This window comes from Mytilus galloprovincialis, chromosome 1, assembly GCF_965363235.1.
Source record: "Mytilus galloprovincialis chromosome 1, xbMytGall1.hap1.1, whole genome shotgun sequence".
NCBI lineage: Eukaryota > Metazoa > Mollusca > Bivalvia > Mytilida > Mytilidae > Mytilus > Mytilus galloprovincialis.
This window is the reverse complement of record NC_134838.1, coordinates 91598230-91616831: the sequence shown is the minus strand read 5'-3', so window position 1 is coordinate 91616831 and position 18602 is coordinate 91598230. Positions and strand designations below refer to the sequence as shown.

General features: G+C 34.8%; 1 protein-coding gene across 1 annotated transcript; it reads right to left on the bottom strand.

The window, feature by feature from the left end:
- Positions 1–529: 529 nt before the first annotated feature.
- On the bottom strand, positions 530–13583 carry LOC143049322 (uncharacterized). Its single transcript, XM_076223026.1, has 4 exons — positions 13448–13583; positions 3616–3837; positions 2630–2752; positions 530–791 (listed from the first exon to the last, which is right to left on the bottom strand). The coding sequence occupies exons 2-4, from the start codon at positions 3680–3682 to the stop codon at positions 598–600; spliced, it is 384 nt and encodes a 127-aa protein (XP_076079141.1). The 5' UTR covers positions 3683–3837; positions 13448–13583; the 3' UTR covers positions 530–597.
- Between the last annotated feature and the right edge of the window lie 5019 nt (positions 13584–18602).

Sequence of the window (18602 nt, the reverse complement as noted above, 5' to 3'; positions counted from 1 at the left end):
CTCTAGAAATTCTACGTATGACTTACTCGTTGATCGTTCTGGTATGACCATCAGCGCCATGAGAAAAAATTTATTCAGAGTGTCATTATTTTCCACTTTCGAATAACACGGACGTGACATCATATGAGAAAAGCAGAAGACGCTTACCCTACTGGTAAAGTTGATCAATTCTTCCAGTTTTTGGTGGGGTCCGAGTTGCTCATTTAATTTTGTTTTGTTTATGCATGTTCTTTAAGTTATTTCATGTTTTTGTAGTGTTTTGTCTTTCTATGTCTGATCGTTGTACCTGAATTCTGATCACTGTTTTAATCGTTGTTCACTTAAACTTAATTACCCTTAAGTTATCCAACCATAAAAAATACAGGTTCGGAAAATCCATGTAATGCATGTCTTTTGTAAGGTACAAAATTCAACTTTTTTAATTATTGCTTGCTTAAATCATCTTTTCAGCATATCCTTGTTTTCTCCTTTTAGATTAGGAACTTAATGTAATACTGGTTCATGATACTAAAAACCAACAAAGTTAGAAAAACATAATTTAATTTGTTGTTTAAATAAATACAATAAAAGACATGCTAGCAACAAAGCATTGTTCACTCACTCCATTATATTCCCAGATGCTAGTTCAATGTCCATATCACTATCTATGTTTTCATTTTTTCCCATATTTTCATTTGCTTTCGGCTTAATCCACTGACTTAGTAATTTCTGTTGCTTCACTAAATCTTCTTTCTTTTTTTCTTTATCTACATTTTTGTTAGAAGGGGCAGCAGCACATCTCACAAAATGACCTAAAAAGTAAACAACATAATGATTTTTTTAGGAAATTTTCATGTTTTGGTGTGTGTAATTTTTATAAGTGTATTTGCACATGCTCGTTCCAAGTTTCGTTTCATTTTTTTTTATATAAAAGTTAAGTACTGATGTAATACTCGGGTCGACAGTGTCGTACACACAAACCCCATTGCAAAGATTTTGGACGTTTAATATTGGCTGTCCAAAGTAATATGTGGTTGGTTATTACATGTAACGAGTCTTTCTGTTGTTGTCACATTCAGAGATTTATTGCGTATGCGGAACATATGAAGTTGTTTTTTTTTCAATATATACGTTGTCAAAAATAAGCCACATAAACTTACAAACACTAACCATAAAATCTACATACTTTATTGAAAAAATGTTCTTAACGAAAACAAAATTCAAGATGAAAAAAGTGAATTTTAATGGATTACTCAAAATATCAAGAAGCAGTAAACATGTAACAAATATATATACTCGATCATACTCCGTTGTGAACACGGGGGGGTAACTTCGATATTTTCTTGGTAGGGATGTGCCATTTTTGCCTCAAAAAACGTACCCATTTTAATATAACATTCCCTGAAATTCAGTACCTATAGTTATATAAATATTTAAGAAAGAAAGACTTATACTTATATACAATATTTAACTTGACCCATGCTTATATAAGCACTAACTCACCGGGGTTCATTTGGGAACTTATTTGAAAGCACTTTGTTTGAAAGGTGAACTTTCAAATGAATTTATTTAATTTAATATAATAATTGACCATTAATAATGTATGATTCTCAATAGCATATTTACATATGATATGTAGATCATACCCCAAATCAATATATAGTTATCAAACGTAAATGCATTTTAATATAGGATGTCATTAAAAAGGAGGGTCATTTTTATATAAAATCTCGCAAAATTATGACCCATATTTTTGGCACATCCCCGTATACCCAATAATAGGGAGTTGACCCCCCGTGGTTGTGAATGTTAAACAAATACCTGGCACTGGAAAAAAACATTACGGTAGGGTAATCCGTAATATATGTGTAATTTAGGTAGCAGACAGGGTATTATTAGTTACATAGTGTGCTAGTGACCTAATACGGTATATATGGGGTCTGCAAATTCCCATATGGGGGTGAGAGCGAAGCTCAAATCCCCATATGGAATTTACTGACCCCGTATATCCCATCTGGAATTTACAGACCCCATATATACTGTATTAGGTCACTAGCACACTATGTAACGAATTTATCTTACCGACTCTTTTTACTGTGAAATTTAGACTAGTGACCTATCAAAATGAGCAAGTCTTTAACTTTCATTGATCCTACAAAAAACAGATGCCAGCAATAACAAATTTTATAGGTTTAAATGTGTTTTATGAATTTATTTCAATCTTAATCATCAATTTCTTCGTCTGTTGAAACCTTTACTCTTTTTACTCAGTACCGTTTTGATTTTATAAAGGGACACAACACCACTACTCACTGTGTATGAAATAAGCCCCGCCTCCCTTCTTACCTTATATTGAATATAAAGGGACGTAACTCCACTACTGATCGTGTATGAAATAAGTTCCGCCTCCCTACTAACCTAATATCAAATATACACGTCTCCGCGCGGACGCTTTTGACCAATCATATTCCTACAAATGTATAGGAGGTTAGATCAAAGATGTGACATTCCCACCTTAGGGTTTATATTACCTTCGCCTTCGGCTCAGGAAATATAAATTATAAACTAGTGAAATCTCAGTATTTACCCTGCATGAGACCTGAATAACATATAATATACACCTTTATATTAAAAGATCTTTAAAACTTACGATTACGAAAATATTCTACTCTCTTCGATGCAGTTCGGTCGATTGGTACCACAATTACCCTTCTGCAAACACCACACTTTATGCTATATTCATTTACAGCAACACAGTCGAGTTCACCTACAGCTGTTAAAAATAATGTAATTATAAATTAATCAATATATAATAGTTTCATTAGTAGGTAGGATATTTTAAACGTATCGATACGAATCAAAGTGATGTGTTTCTAAGTTTCAGCTAAATCTTTTATCGTAATGTCTTAAAAGTGTAGTGTGAACGGTGGTGTTTTGCCTGAAACGTATAAGAAAGCGATTTACGTTTACTAGAACAATGTAATACAGAGGAAGATCTTTTATTTTCAGTTAAAGGGTCCACGAAGAGCATAAGGGAGCTACCATTTGATTTTTATGGGGGGGCTATGATGAAAAATTTTGTCCTGCATTTTTTTTTTAGCTGTAATCTCTGTCCTGCCTCTTTATTTTTCACTCTGTTCGGTCCTGCCTTTTTTTTTTTTTTAGTTTATCCTGACTCTTTTTTACATAAATTGTCGTCCTGACTTTTTTTTTTTTACAAGTGTCTCATCCTGCCTTTTTTTTTTTACTCAAAACTCCTGTCCTGCTTATTTTTTTCAAATTCCATCCTAGCCCCTCCCCCCCCCATAAAAATCAAATGGTAGCTCCCTAAGTACAAAACAAAACAAGCATGATCTAGTTACACAACTACATGTAAAATAAATGTTTTAGGTAGAATTGATATCGAAACTGATGGGAGGACAAACCTACACAATGATTTCATTTTGAACTTTAATGTATCACAATGAGGGACAGAAACGGACACGTTTTGTTCATGCTTTTCACAATGAGACGTCCATTTCATTTTAAGGGTAGGGCTTGAAAGATTTCTTTGAATCAAGATAATTATTTTCAGTGCTGTCAGGTGTCAAAATTCAAATGATAGTCCCCTAAAATATATTTACACGAATAACTTACTGGTCTGCATTGCATCGAAAATGGCCTGTTGTTGTTCTCCTCTTATAACATGCTCTCCTCTTTTCATTCGTTTAACCAACTCCTCTTCTTCTTTCTTTGAAACCTTCCTTTTTCTGCCTGTTTTTTCTTTACGATTAGAACTAGGTAGTCCATCAGTCTCATAAACAACTTGTATTACTGGTGTATTTTTTGCAAAGGAAACCAGCTTTTTCTGAACATTGACTGAAAAAACAACAATTGAAAGTTCTGTGAAAAAGTTCAAAATGTGGATTGTGATTTTCTACATATAGGTTTATAAACAACACGTTAACACTTAATGCCACCAACTTCAGAATGAAACTGATCATTCTTACTTCTGAGATTTTCTGATGTAGTTTTGAATTATGTGGTGAAGGTACACTTTACAAGTGGTAAACAAATTTGAAAATATCAAGGTTGTATTTTAATAATGAAATCATGTATATATTTATGTATATAAATGTAATACTCGAAGATGCGATGGGGACTTTAAAGTGCGATGTTAATGCCGAACTGCGATGGTCACGCCGGAATCCGATGGTTTTAGTTAGACTAACACGCTGAAGCGCCACGGTCGAAAAAATTACGCCAAAGTGAGATGATGGTTTGTTATCCAAGAGTGTACTAGTATGAATTGGACCAACATTGATCAAAATCAATTGATGCATTATCGGATACTATTTATAGTTTCCATATTTGAATAATATACATTTCTCTCCAGTTAATTTTAACAGCGACGTATATATGTAGTTAAAGTCTCTGGTTTTAAGATCTACGAGAAGGGGAAATATTCATGTTAGTACTGGTAAAGGTTTATTCATGATATATATATATATATATATATATATATATATATATATATAACTCGTCTAAACATCAACCCAACAATGTTAGATCTGTAAATTTGCTTTCGCAAATTTTTGGTTCTTCCCTCGCCGGGATTCGAACCCATGCTTCTGTGATATCGTGACACCAAATAGCCTGCACTGCAGCCGTCCCGCTAGACCACACGACCACCTGGGCTCTATTAACGGAGGAGTTTCCTCAAATAGAATTGATAAACTAGTTTATGATGTTTGAAATTGGTACATTTAACCACGCCATATTATTTATGTATGTGCTTGTCCCAAGTCAGGAGCCTGTAATTCAGTGGTTGTCGTTTGTTTATGTGTTTCATATTTGTTTTCGTTCATTTTTTTATATAAATAAGGCCGTTAACTAGTTTTCTCGTTTGAATTGTTTTACATTGTCTTTTCGGGGTCTTTTATAGCTGACTATGTGGTATTGGCTTTGCTCATTGTTGAAGGCCGTACGGGGACCTATAGTTCTTAATGTCTGTGTCATTTTGGTCTCTTGTGGACAGTTGTCTCATTGGCAATCATACCACATCTTCTTTTTATACATAATATTCAAAAATCTCGATCATGGTTCGCTATTTCTCTAAATAGCTCAAAAACTGATTATTTTCAATGGGCGTCAAGTTGGTTACCTATTCCCTATTCCCTATTCGTTACCTATTCCCTATTCCCTATTCGTTGCCTATTCGTTACCTATTCCCTATTCCCTATTCGTTACCTATTCGTTACCTATTCCCTATTCCCTATTCGTTACCTATTCGTTACCTATTCCCTATTCCCTATTCGTTGCCTATTCGTTACCTATTCCCTATTCCCTATTCGTTACCTATTCGTTACCTATTCCCTATTCCCTATTCGTTACCTATTCGTTACTTATTTGATTTTTAATATCCTTCCCCCTTTTTAATTATGGCATGGAATAGTTTAATATGGCTGCCGTTACCATGGAAACGGCACAATTGTGAAAAAAATGAGCTTTTGGTTGGTTTGGTGAACTGTTTGAATATGCTTCAACTCAGAATCATCATATTTTAAAACAATGTAGGTGCCCACTATATACAGGTGTTGGATGATTTTGGCGATCATTGGAACTACTATGTTGCCATGGAAACTACACCAAAATTTTCAAAATTCTAAAAATGCTCAAAACTTCATGAAACTTCACAGTAATGATGAGCAACATTGGAGTTGGAATTTCCAAAATAGGTCTTGTTACCATGGAAACAATGCAAAAAGGTCAAAAATTTCAAAAATAAGAATTTTCCGCAAACTGGATGAAACTTTACAGGAATGGTAACTGGCATAGGCAGAGTTGGATTTTGAAGTTAGAATTTTCAAAATGGCCGCCGTAACCATGGAAACAGCAAAAATATCAAAAATTTAAAATGTTCAAACTTAATGAAACTTTGCAAAAATGTTACTAGACATCTGTAGATGCTCTCTTTGACTTTGGAATTGTCAAAATGGCTGTCGCTCACCTGGTAATAGGGGGAAGGGGTGCCTTCCGTTATTGCTAGCAATTACAAATCTAGTTGTTAAAAGCGAATAGGTAACGAATAGGTAACAGGTTATTTACCGAGCGCTGGAACGGGTACATGCGCTCTAATGGGGTCATTTCATCTCTAAGAACACATTGTTACCGTCTGAGACCTGGACATAATTGAAAATCCTTTTCTAACAGGTGAAACGTATAAAAAAATGTATTATAAGCGAATAGGTAACGAATAGGTAACAGGGTATTAACCGAGCGCTGGAACGAGTACATGCGCGCTAATAGGGTCATTTCATCTCTAAGAACACATTCTTACCACCAGAGACCTGAACACAATTAAAAAACGATTTATTTCAAGGTGCACCGTATACCCCGCGCATTAAAAGCGAATAGGTAACGAATAGGTAACAGGTTATTTACCGAGCGCTGGAACGGGTACATGCGCTATAATGGGGTCATTTCATCTCTAAGAACACATTGTTACCACCTGAGACATGAACACAATTAAAACACGATTTATTTCAAGTTGCACCGTATACCCCGCGCATTAAAAGCGAATAGGTAACGAATAGGTAACAAGATTATTTACCGAGCACTGGAACGGGTACATGAGCGCTAATAGGGTAATTTCATCTCTAAGAACACATTGTTACCACCTGAGACATGGACATAATTGAAAATCCTTTTCTAACAGGTGAAACGTATAAAAAAATGTATTATAAGCGAATAGGTAACGAATAGGTAACGAATAGGTAACAGGGTATTAACCGAGCGCTGGAACGGGTACATGCGCGCTAATAGGGTCATTTCATCTCTAAGAACACATTCTTACCACCAGAGACCTGAACACAATTAAAACACGATTTATTTCAAGGTGCACCGTATACCCCGCGCATTAAAAGCGAATAGGTAACGAATAGGTAACAGGTTATTTACCGAGCGCTGGAACGGGTACATGCGCTATAATGGGGTCATTTCATCTCTAAGAACACATTGTTACCACCTGAGACATGAACACAATTAAAACACGATTTATTTCAAGTTGCAGCGTATACCCCGCGCATTAAAAGCGAATAGGTAACGAATATGTAACAAGATTATTTACCGAGCACTGGAACGGGTACATGAGCGCTAATAGGGTAATTTCATCTCTAAGAACACATTGTTACCACCTGAGACATGGACAAAATTGAAAATCCTTTTCTAACAGGTGAAACGTATAAAAAAATGTATTATAAGCGAATAGGTAACGAATAGGTAACGAATGGATAACAGGGTATTAACCGAGCGCTGGAACGGGTACATGCGCGCTAATAGGGTCATTTCATCTCTAAGAACACATTCTTACCACCAGAGACCTGAACACAATTAAAAAACGATTTATTTCAAGGTGCACCGTATACCCCGCGCATTAAAAGCGAATAGGTAACGAATAGGTAACAGGTTATTTACCGAGTGCTGGAACGGGTACATGCGCTCTAATGGGGTCATTTCATCTCTAAGAACACATTGTTACCGTCTGAGATCTGGACATAATTGGAAATCCTTTTCTAACAGGTGAAACGTATAAAAAAATGTATTATAAGCGAATAGGTAACGAATAGGTAACGAATAGGTAACAGGGTATTCACCGAGCGCTGGAACGGGTACATGCGCGCTAATAGGGTAATTTCATCTCTAAGAACACATTGTTACCACAAGAGACATGGAGACAATTAAAAATCCTTTTCTAAAAGGTGCAACATACAACAAACGTATTATAAGTGAATAGGTAACGAATAGGTAACGAATAAGTAATAGGGTATTAAACGAGCGCTGGAACGGGTTCATGCGCTCTAATGGGGTCATTTCATCTCTAAGAACACATTGTTACCACCAGACATGAACACAATTAAAACACGATTTATTTCAAGTTGCAGCGTATACCCCGCGCATTAAAAGCGAATAGGTAACGAATAGGTAACAGGTTATTTAACGAGCGCAGGAACGGGTACATGCGCTCTAATGGGGTCATTTCATCTCTAAAATTGAGAAAGGAAATGGTGAATATGTCAAAGCGACAACCACCCGACCATAGAGCAAACAACAGCCGAAGGCAACCAATGGGTCTTCAATGTAGCGAGGATTCCCGCACCCGTAGGTGTCCTTCAGCTGGCCCCTAAAATATGCATAATAGTACAGTGATAATGGACGTCATACTAAACTCCGAATTATACACAAGAAACTAAAATTTAAAATCATACAAGACTAACAAAGGCCAGAGGCTAGAACACATTGTTACCGTCTGAGACATGGACATAATTGAAAATCCTTTTCTAACAGGTGAAACGTATAAAAAATGTATTATAAGCGAATAGGTAACGAATAGGTAACAGGGTATTAACCGAGCGCTGAAACGGGTACATGCGCGCTAATAGGGTAATTTCATCTCTAAGAACACATTGTTACCACCAGACATGAACACAATTAAAAAACGATTTATTTCAAGGTGCACCGTATACCCCGCGCATTAAAAGCGAATAGGTAACGAATAGGTAACAGGTTATTTACCGAGCGCTGGAACGGGGACATGCGCTCTAATGGGGTCATTTCATCTCTAAGAACACATTGTTACCGTCTGAGACCTGGACATAATTGAAAATCCTTTTCTAACAGGTGAAACGTATAAAAAAATGTATTATAAGCGAATAGGTAACGAATAGGTAACGAATAGGTAACAGGGTATTAACCGAGCGCTGGAACGGGTACATGCGCGCTAATTGGGTCATTTCATCTCTAAGAACACATTCTTACCACCAGAGACCTGAACACAATTAAAAAAACGATTTATTTCAAGGTGCACCGTATACCCCGCGCATTAAAAGCGAATAGGTAACGAATAGGTAACAGGTTATTTACCGAGCGCTGGAACGGGTACATGCGCTATAATGGGGTCATTTCATCTCTAAGAACACATTGTTACCACCTGAGACATGAACACAATTAAAACACGATTTATTTCAAGTTGCAGCGTATACCCCGCGCATTAAAAGCGAATAGGTAACGAATAGGTAACAAGATTATTTACCGAGCACTGGAACGGGTACATGAGCGCTAATAGGGTAATTTCATCTCTAAGAACACATTGTTACCACCTGAGACATGGACATAATTGAAAATCCTTTTCTAACAGGTGAAACGTATAAAAAAATGTATTATAAGCGAATAGGTAACGAATAGGTAACGAATGGATAACAGGGTATTAACCGAGCGCTGGAACGGGTACATGCGCGCTAATAGGGTCATTTCATCTCTAAGAACACATTCTTACCACCAGAGACCTGAACACAATTAAAAAACGATTTATTTCAAGGTGCACCGTATACCCCGCGCATTAAAAGCGAATAGGTAACGAATAGGTAACAGGTTATTTACCGAGTGCTGGAACGGGTACATGCGCTCTAATAGGGTCATTTCATCTCTAAGAACACATTCTTACCACCAGAGACCTGAACACAATTAAAAAACGATTTATTTCAAGGTGCACCGTATACCCCGCGCATTAAAAGCGAATAAGTAACGAATAGGTAACAGGTTATTTACCGAGCGCTGGAACGGGTACATGCGCTCTAATGGGGTCATTTCATCTCTAAGAACACATTGTTACCATCAGAGATATGAATTTAATTGAAAATCCTTTTCTAAAAGGTGCAACGTACAACAAACGTACTATAAGTGAATAGGTAACGAATAGGTAACGAATAGGTAACGAATAGGTAACAGGGTATTAACCGATCGCTGGAACGAGTACATATGCGCTTATAGGGGTATTTCATCTATAAGAACACATTATTACCACCAGAGATATGAACACAATTGGAAATCCTTTTCTAAAAGGTTCAACGTACAACAAACTTTTTAAAAGCGAATTAGTAACGAATATTTAACAGGGTATTATCCGACCGCTGGAACGGATACAAATGCACTTATAGAGTTATATCACCTCTAAGAGCCCAAATCTTCAACCAGAGACAACAAAACAATTGAAAATCATGTTTTAAAAAGTGCAACGTAAGATACACGTATTATAAGCGAATTATAAGCGAGTGATGGAACGAATTAAACAAGGTAATAGCATGCTCCGAAACGATGTACACCCTGCTTACATGTTTAACTCTACCACATTATGTAAGTATGTGCCTGTCCCTAGACAAGAGCCTAAAATTAAGTAGTTATCGTTTGTTTTTGTGTTACATATTTCCGTTTATTTTTTTGTATATGAAATACGGCCGTCAGTTTTGTTGTTTGAATTGTATGAGGTTGTCATGTCTGGGCCTTTTATAGGTGACTACACGGTTTGGGCTATGCTCATTGTTGAAGGCCGTACAGTGAACTATAGTTGATAATTTCTGTGTCATTTTGGTCTAATGTGGAGTGTTGTCTCATTGGTAATCATACCACATCTTCGTTTTTACGCAAGCGCTAACACGGTGATTTCATCCCGTCGAACCAAGATCCATCTTCAAACATACGGACATAAAGCAGTTAAAAGGTAGAACGTATAAAAAACAAGTAAGGAACAAATGCGTATCGAACATGAAGTAAAAGGATCGGTTGAGCACAAACACATATAAATAGGTCATAAAAAGATCATTTTACCTCAACCAATTCAGAACTATTACCATATGTAAGACTATTAACAACTAGATTTGTAATTGCTAGCAATAACGGAAGGCACCCCTTCCCCCTATTACCAGGTGAGCGACAGCCATTTTGACAATTCCAAAGTCAAAGAGAGCATCTACAGATGTCTAGTAACATTTTTGCAAAGTTTCATTAAGTTTGAACATTTTGAATTTTTGATATTTTTGCTGTTTCCATGGTTACGGCGGCCATTTTGAAAATTCTAACTTCAAAATCCAACTCTGCCTATGCCAGTTACCATTCCTGTAAAGTTTCATCCAGTTTGCGGAAAATTCTTATTTTTGAAATTTTTGACCTTTTTGCATTGTTTCCATGGTAACAAGACCTATTTTGGAAATTCCAACTCCAATGTTGCTCATCATTACTGTGAAGTTTCATGAAGTTTTGAGCATTTTGAGAATTTTGAAAATTTTGGTGTAGTTTCCATGGCAACATAGTAGTTTCAATGATCGCCAAAATCATCCAACACCTGTATATAGTGGGCACCTACATTGTTTTAAAATATGATGATTCTGAGTTGAAGCATATCCAAACAGTTCACCAAAAACCAAAAGCTCATTTTTTTCACAATTGTGCCGTTTCCATGGTAAGGGCAGCCATATTAAACTATTCCATGCCATAATTAAAAAGGGGGAAGGATATTAAAAATCAAATAAGTAACGAATAGGTAACGAATAGGGAATAGGGAATAGGTAACGAATAGGTAACGAATAGGGGATAGGGAATAGGTAACGAATAGGCAACGAATAGGGAATAGGGAATAGGTAACGAATAGGTAACGAATAGGGAATAGGGAATAGGTAACGAATAGGTAACGAATAGGGAATAGGGAATAGGTAACGAATAGGCAACGAATAGGGAATAGGGAATAGGTAACGAATAGGTAACGAATAGGGAATAGGGAATAGGTAACGAATAGGTAACGAATAGGGAATAGGGAATAGGTAACGAATAGGCAACGAATAGGGAATAGGGAATAGGTAACGAATAGGGAATAGGGAATAGGTAACCAACTTGACGCCCATCTATTTTCAGGTAAGTTTTATTTTCATTTGGAACCACTTGCAAATAGTTTCGCTTAAAAGTAAAACTTGTCTTAATTTCAGCACATATATGTACAAATTTCAGCACATATGTACCAAACATATCGACAGCACTACATTTATTTGCACACGTAACATAAATCTGAAACACATTGACGATGTATGCCGAGAACCATTCATTATTTTTTTTGAATGGACAAATTTCAAGATTATCGTTTAGAACTTTAGTGTTTAAATTGAATTTCATATATGTTGCATTTTAGTTTGCTGCTTTAAATGGCCTTTTAAGCATACATGTATCATGTATCGGGCCGAATGTGTATTTCAGAAATTGACAAAAAAAGCAACCGGAAAATAACATATCGTCCAATCAATGAAATAAAAAGTGTGTTTTACTAGCATTAAACATTGCATGATATCAGCATATATATATATATATGAAAAAGAGCAAATCCATGCACTCAAGTAATCGCTCACCAAAGTTAACACTAACAAATACGTGTAACTGTAATATGTGATCGTAATTCTGCCAATCAAGGCACACCTCCATTCACATAGAGGAAAATGTCAGTACACCATAATTTACAATACAACGCGTATCACTTAATATATAAAATATAAAAATTTCTGTCACCTCAAAAGTTAATACATTACACAGCACAAATAAATCAATAAAATATTTTGATAGAAATTATATAAAGTGTTCTTTCAATGCGAAATCAACTTATTCTGGGACCATGTGTGCCCTTTATGTCATTGCAAGGCCAAGCTACCTATACTACGCTAGTTAGCATTTAGAAGTTAGATTTTCTACTGCCTAGGTTATCTATAAAAGCTAATTATCATTATCACTGGACTAGTATATATTTGTTTAGGGGCCAGCTGAAGGACGCCTCCGGGTGCGGGAATTCTCGCTACATTGAAGACCTGTTGGTGACCCTCTGCTGTAGTTTTTTATTTGGTCGGGTTGTTGTCTCTTTGACACATTCCCCATTTCCATTCTCAATTTTAATAAAGCATAGCGCTTGTTATACAAATTATAAAGCAACTGTCTACACAGGGGTTCTATAGGTATGTTGATCGGCTTATCAAAATCAAAACCAAGTTCTATATATAAAGCAAAAAAAAATCGCTCAAGCAGGAAATATAGGTTATGGTGACCCTAGATATATATATTCTCACCAAGTATGTTTGATGTGCCATGTATAGTATATAAGAAATGGATCTTTACGCTGTAATTAAGATCAATTTAACTAAGATCGTGACGGACGGATGTATTGAAAAGGTTTTACAAAGGTTTTATAATCTACATATTATGTCATATATATATCATATATATTTATACATGTATATCATTCTGAAAATTGCTTCACAATCTGTAACAAGAACACAATTAAGATCAGTTAAGCAGGGCATCCAATCGCCCAGTAATATGATGAATCAAGTACCTTGTGCGTCACGAATGTGTGTTCCATAAGTCCTATCAGATTCGTATCAGATCGTATCAAACCCTCTGTACTTGTGTGAATGTGGCCTTTGTAGGCCCGCTCTCCAGAAAACACACCCTAAGCGAAATATATGAACATTTTTGGGGTGGTGCTCTCCTCTTTTAAAGGTCTATCATTTTATCCTCTCATTTGACAGACTTTCATCGTTTCCCCGAGACAAATAAAAACAGGAGAAGAATCAATGAGACTCTTAAAAGACAATGCAATAAGAAGGATATAAATGGTCCATACCTTGTAAGATTGGGTTTAAAATCAGTGGTGTCTTTTCCAGACTGAAACTTTCCTCTGTGTTGATGGTAAATACTTTTGTCCCGTCTTTCCCTTTATCAATTCTTCCGACAGTTACGGAGATAGTGTCACCCAAACCTTTTTTGCAGCAGCCTCGTTCAGCCCGCACGTATTACGTATCTTTTTAATCATATGATTAAGCGGTTGGCCAAGGTCAACCTCTACCCGTTGCCTTTCTTTACCTAACGGCGGTTCACTACTGTCATTACTATTATAAAAATAAATAATGCATTCAACAATGACAATCTGTTTTGGATTTTCCTTTGAAACTTTGAAACTTTGAAACTTTGAAACTTTTTATTTCTCAAGACCCCATCAGGGGTATGTGAATATAAACAATAATAACAAACAATAACATATATACAAAATAATGAGATCATAGAATGACATGGTTACATATTCAATGGTATACATAAAGTACATGATTTAAGGAATTTGCAGTGGAAGGCAAATCTAATTTATAACAGACAGAACAATTTTACAAAATTTGGCAAGTTTGACAATTAAATTGTAGTCATCAGAACAAAAAAGTTCACAATATTTTATAGCATTTGGCTTTTTATACACATTACAGGGCAAAAGCCTTTTTCTTTCATTTGAAAAAAAAGTACATTTAAATAGATAATGAAATTCATCACCAATTTCACATAAATTGCATAAATCACAAATGCGATCATCACGTTCAACACCCCAAAAACGACCTTGTTCTATTGGCAATTTATGGTTCATACATCTAAAATTACAATATGCCTTTCGAAGATCATATGGTAGATCAACAATATATCTTTCAAAATTATGAATGGTTTTGAAAATTCTATAATTTAAACATTTAGCTGAATCATAAACAGTAGTAACCCATGTTTGTTTGAACTGATCACAGAGACATTGTTTGACTAGATTTGATATGACTACATTTTTTGGTACACTCTGTGACAGCCAGTACTCTGAGAGACCACAATTATTAAGGGTTTTTTCAATACAAACAATCCATTTAGAATGGAAAAAATTCTTGATATGCATGTTATATAATAACTTGTACAAAGTAGCAGCAATTTTATCTTGCTTATTACAAATAATTCTTTTCCAGAATGCAACCATTCTACTTTTGATAAAAATATCAATAGGAAATCTTCCTAGTTCACCATACATGATACAATTTGGTGTACATTTCTTCAGACTTAGTATATATTTATAAAATTGCAGACAAAATGATTCTAGTATACTGTTATTAGTAGAACCCCAAATCTCACAACCATACATTAATATAGGTAAAACCATTACATCAAACATCTCAAGCTGTATATCAATAGGTAAATTTAGTTTTCTACTTTTTTTCATTATACTAAACATAGCCTTTCTAGCTTGACAAACTAATCTTTCTTTATTTTTACAAAATGAACCATTTGAAGCAAAAATTATTCCAAGATATGTAAAATCATCAACAATATCTATATTTTGACCATCATAAGTGAAAGCAAGGTTATTATTCAGTTCAAAAGTACGTTTTCTAAAAATTACTATCTTAGTCTTAGCAACATTTACTTCTAATTTCCAACATTTGCAATACAAATACATGGCATTCAAGGCAGCTTGCAATTCAGATTCAGACTCTGCTAGAATTACAGTGTCATCAGCATAAAGTAATAGATACAATCTAAAGTATACAGCAATTTCATCATTATCAAGAAAAATATGAGCAGCATTGTAAACATTTGACAAACCTTCATAAGAATGTGACAAAAATTCAACTAGATCATTTAAAAACAATGAAAATAGTACAGGAGACAAATTTTCTCCTTGGCGTACGCCAACATTGCTAAAAAAGAAACTTGAGGTGTTACAACCTAATCGTACACAAGATTTGGCATTTTTATACATACTGTGAATAACTTTAAACATTTTACCATCAATACATTGTTGTAGTAACTTGTGCCATAATGCACATCTATCCACCGAGTCAAAGGCTTTCCGGTAGTCAACAAAAGCACAAAATAAAGGTTTGTTACATCGCAAGTAAAGATCAATCAGACAGTTCATATTAAAAATGTGATCAGTAGTACCATAATGCTTTCTAAAGCCTGCTTGCTCTTCGCAGAGAACATTAAAATTATCTAAATAACAATTAAGCCTATTATTCAGCACACATGTGAATAATTTACCAAAACAGCTAAGAACCGTAATGCCCCTGTAGTTATCAGGATTTGCAGGGTCTCCTTTACATTTATATATTGGTACAATAATACCTTCAGACCATGAGTCTGGTATACAACCAGATTCAAAAACAATATTAAACAAAGCAATAAAAACTGGTAACATTTTATCAGCAGAATGCTTCAAAAATTCATTAATAATCAAATCATTTCCACAGGCTTTATTATTTTTCAACCCTTTAATAGCCTGTCTCACCTCATTTTCTGAAATAGCTCTATTCACTTCAGTATTTAAACTAGTAATATTATCAACATCAATATTTTCAAATGTATCATCATTTTCATCTTGAGCAGAGTTCAATTTCTTAAAATGTTTATAAAAACAATCAAGAGACACTTTATTGACAATATTCTGTTTAGTCTGAGAGCTACATGCTCTGTTCAGTAAGTTCCAGTATGATTTACAATCATTTTGTCTAAGATTTTTTAACTTCTTAATGAAATTCTTATTAAACAATCTATATTGATTACATAAAACCTTTTTGTACTCTTTACTACACACTGTTAAATTTGTCTTGCTTTCAGCAGTTTTAACTCTCCAGTTATAATTTTTTGCTCTATGATACAATTTGCGTTTTTCAGCACATTCTCTATTGAACCATGGTTTCTTAACCTTTCTTTTTTTTAAAGAATTATCAACCTTTCTAATGACCTTTTTTTCCAATAACAAATCACATTTTGAGGCAGCTTGTAAAATTAAAGAATTACATTCATCAACTATTGAATTAACAACAATATTATCTATCAGATCAGTATCTATTTCTTCAAGTTTAACAACAATTGAGTGAATAACAGCTTCATCAATACAATCATTAAATTCATGATATTTGTCATTTTCCCACTTACATTTAGTAACAACAGAGGAATCATCAATATCAACATTTATATTTTCAACAACAGGCATACATGTATCTTTACTTGACATTTCAATATAAATTGCATTATGCACATCACTTAGCATTGGATCATAAGGAAGAATTTCAAAATCTAAAATATTTGTAAACAATTCAGGAGACATAATACAATAGTCAACAACAGTCGATTCTTTACAAGTAAGTGCCCCAATATTTTTATCTTTGTACAATCTGCCATTTGCAATCAATAAATTTAAGTCTTTGCATAACAATAATAATCTATTTCCATAATTATCTACAGATTTATCCAGACTAGAACGTTTTTTACAAATACCTAATGCATCTAAGTCTACAAAGTCAAAATTCTGCTTAATCTCCTTGTCAAGTTGAGCTGATTCACTAACATAGTGATTCATTTCAACAAAGTCATCTTTCTTTCCGGTATGCGCGTTAAAGTCGCCAAGAAGGCAGACTTTACAGTTTTTGTCGACTGCATACTTTAAAAGTTCAGTTTCTATAACATCGAAAATGTCAATAGAGCTATAGTCACTTCTCTCAGGTGGTATATAACATGCACCAAATAAAACAGGTTCATATAAAATATTATTAACAATAAACCACAATGCATTTTCACTAGAACATTCAAGAACTTCAGTATTTGAATATAAAAACTCTTTAACAAAGACCACTATGCCACCAGATTTATGCTTTGCACCTTTTCTATTTAAAGGTGGTAATTTAACAAAATTTGAGAACTCAACCTCGTCTAGGTTGTCAAGCTTTGACTCACAAAAACACAATATATCATAATCTGCACATTTTTCTTCCAAATCTGGGAATTTTAATTTCGAAATGATACCACACACATTTAGAGAATATATTTTGATTGATCTTGGATTAGCATCCTGATTTAAAACACTTTCATTGCTGGATTCATCACTTATTAATGTGACAGAACTATCTAAACTCGCATCCTCACGCACAAGCGAATTTCCATTTTTAGATAAATTTTCATTTTTGGATGAAACACTTAACAAACACGATTTGTTGAAACTTGAACTATATGACACATTTCGCCTTCCATACGATCCCTATAGGTTAGGTAAACCCAATTCTCCATAGTCGACGTCATCCTCACCAAGATTAAAGAGATCATCAGGGTTCTCCACTGTGAATTTTTTCCCATCTTTCATTATGCACTGAACTTTGCCATCCCTCGTAAAGGCTGCTTTTACGTTTTCTAATTTCTTAACATACTGCAGTAATTTCATTCTTATCAAAGTCAGATCTTCATTTATGTATACCTTACTCAAACTAGCGTCATCTGACTTTGAGTTTCTTTTTGTTTGTGAAAATTTTAAATTTCAGGTCCCTCGTAACGAATCTAACAAGCATTTGACGCGGCTTCTTTTTCGGGTCACCAACTCGATGGCATGCAACAATGTCCTCTTTTTTTACATCTACTTCAATTTTTTCACATAATTGTTTGAAAATAGTGAAGTCATCAGTTCCTTCTACTTCCTGTAATCCCGATATACGTATATTTTCTTTACGGCTATATTGGTTTAGTTTATCAATTTCATAACTATTTCTTCTGACAACAGAACTAATGTTCTTTATACTACTTTCATGCGTACGTACATATTTTCCAACTATGTTAGATGATATTACATTTACGGCCGGTAATAATAGATTTACAACTTTTATTGCCGTTTGATCAGATTCATTTAAACCACTTACATTTTGTGCAGAGGTTCTCAAATTTTCAATCAATCCCGTAACCGGATCACCATTTCCCTCCTCAATGTCCGAACATGCACCTGCAAACACTGCGCACAAGTCATTAAAAGTTTTCATTTTGGCCTTCCCGTTTTTTGGCGGTTGAGGCATTTTGACACTTCAAGTCCACAGAACCACTTTTTATGACTGTCCTCTCACTGAAAAAAGTCTCTCATCAGTCTATTAATATCCATATCGTCCGATTTTGACAGTGTAATTAATCTGATAGTATCGATGTCGCCGATTTTGGCAGAT

What these genes read in the sequence shown, in the direction of transcription:
- LOC143049322 (XM_076223026.1), bottom strand. Translation starts at nt 3,682, where the DNA reads ATGAAAAGAGGAGAGCATGTTATAAGAGGAGAACAACAACAGGCCATT. An exon ending in TTTCGATGCAATGCAGACCA is followed by an intron (nt 2,753 to 3,615) that starts GTAAGTTATTCG and finishes TATTTTTAACAG; the next exon opens with CTGTAGGTGAACTCGACTGT. An exon ending in AGTAGAATATTTTCGTAATC is followed by an intron (nt 792 to 2,629) that starts GTAAGTTTTAAA and finishes TTTACTTTTTAG; the next exon opens with GTCATTTTGTGAGATGTGCT.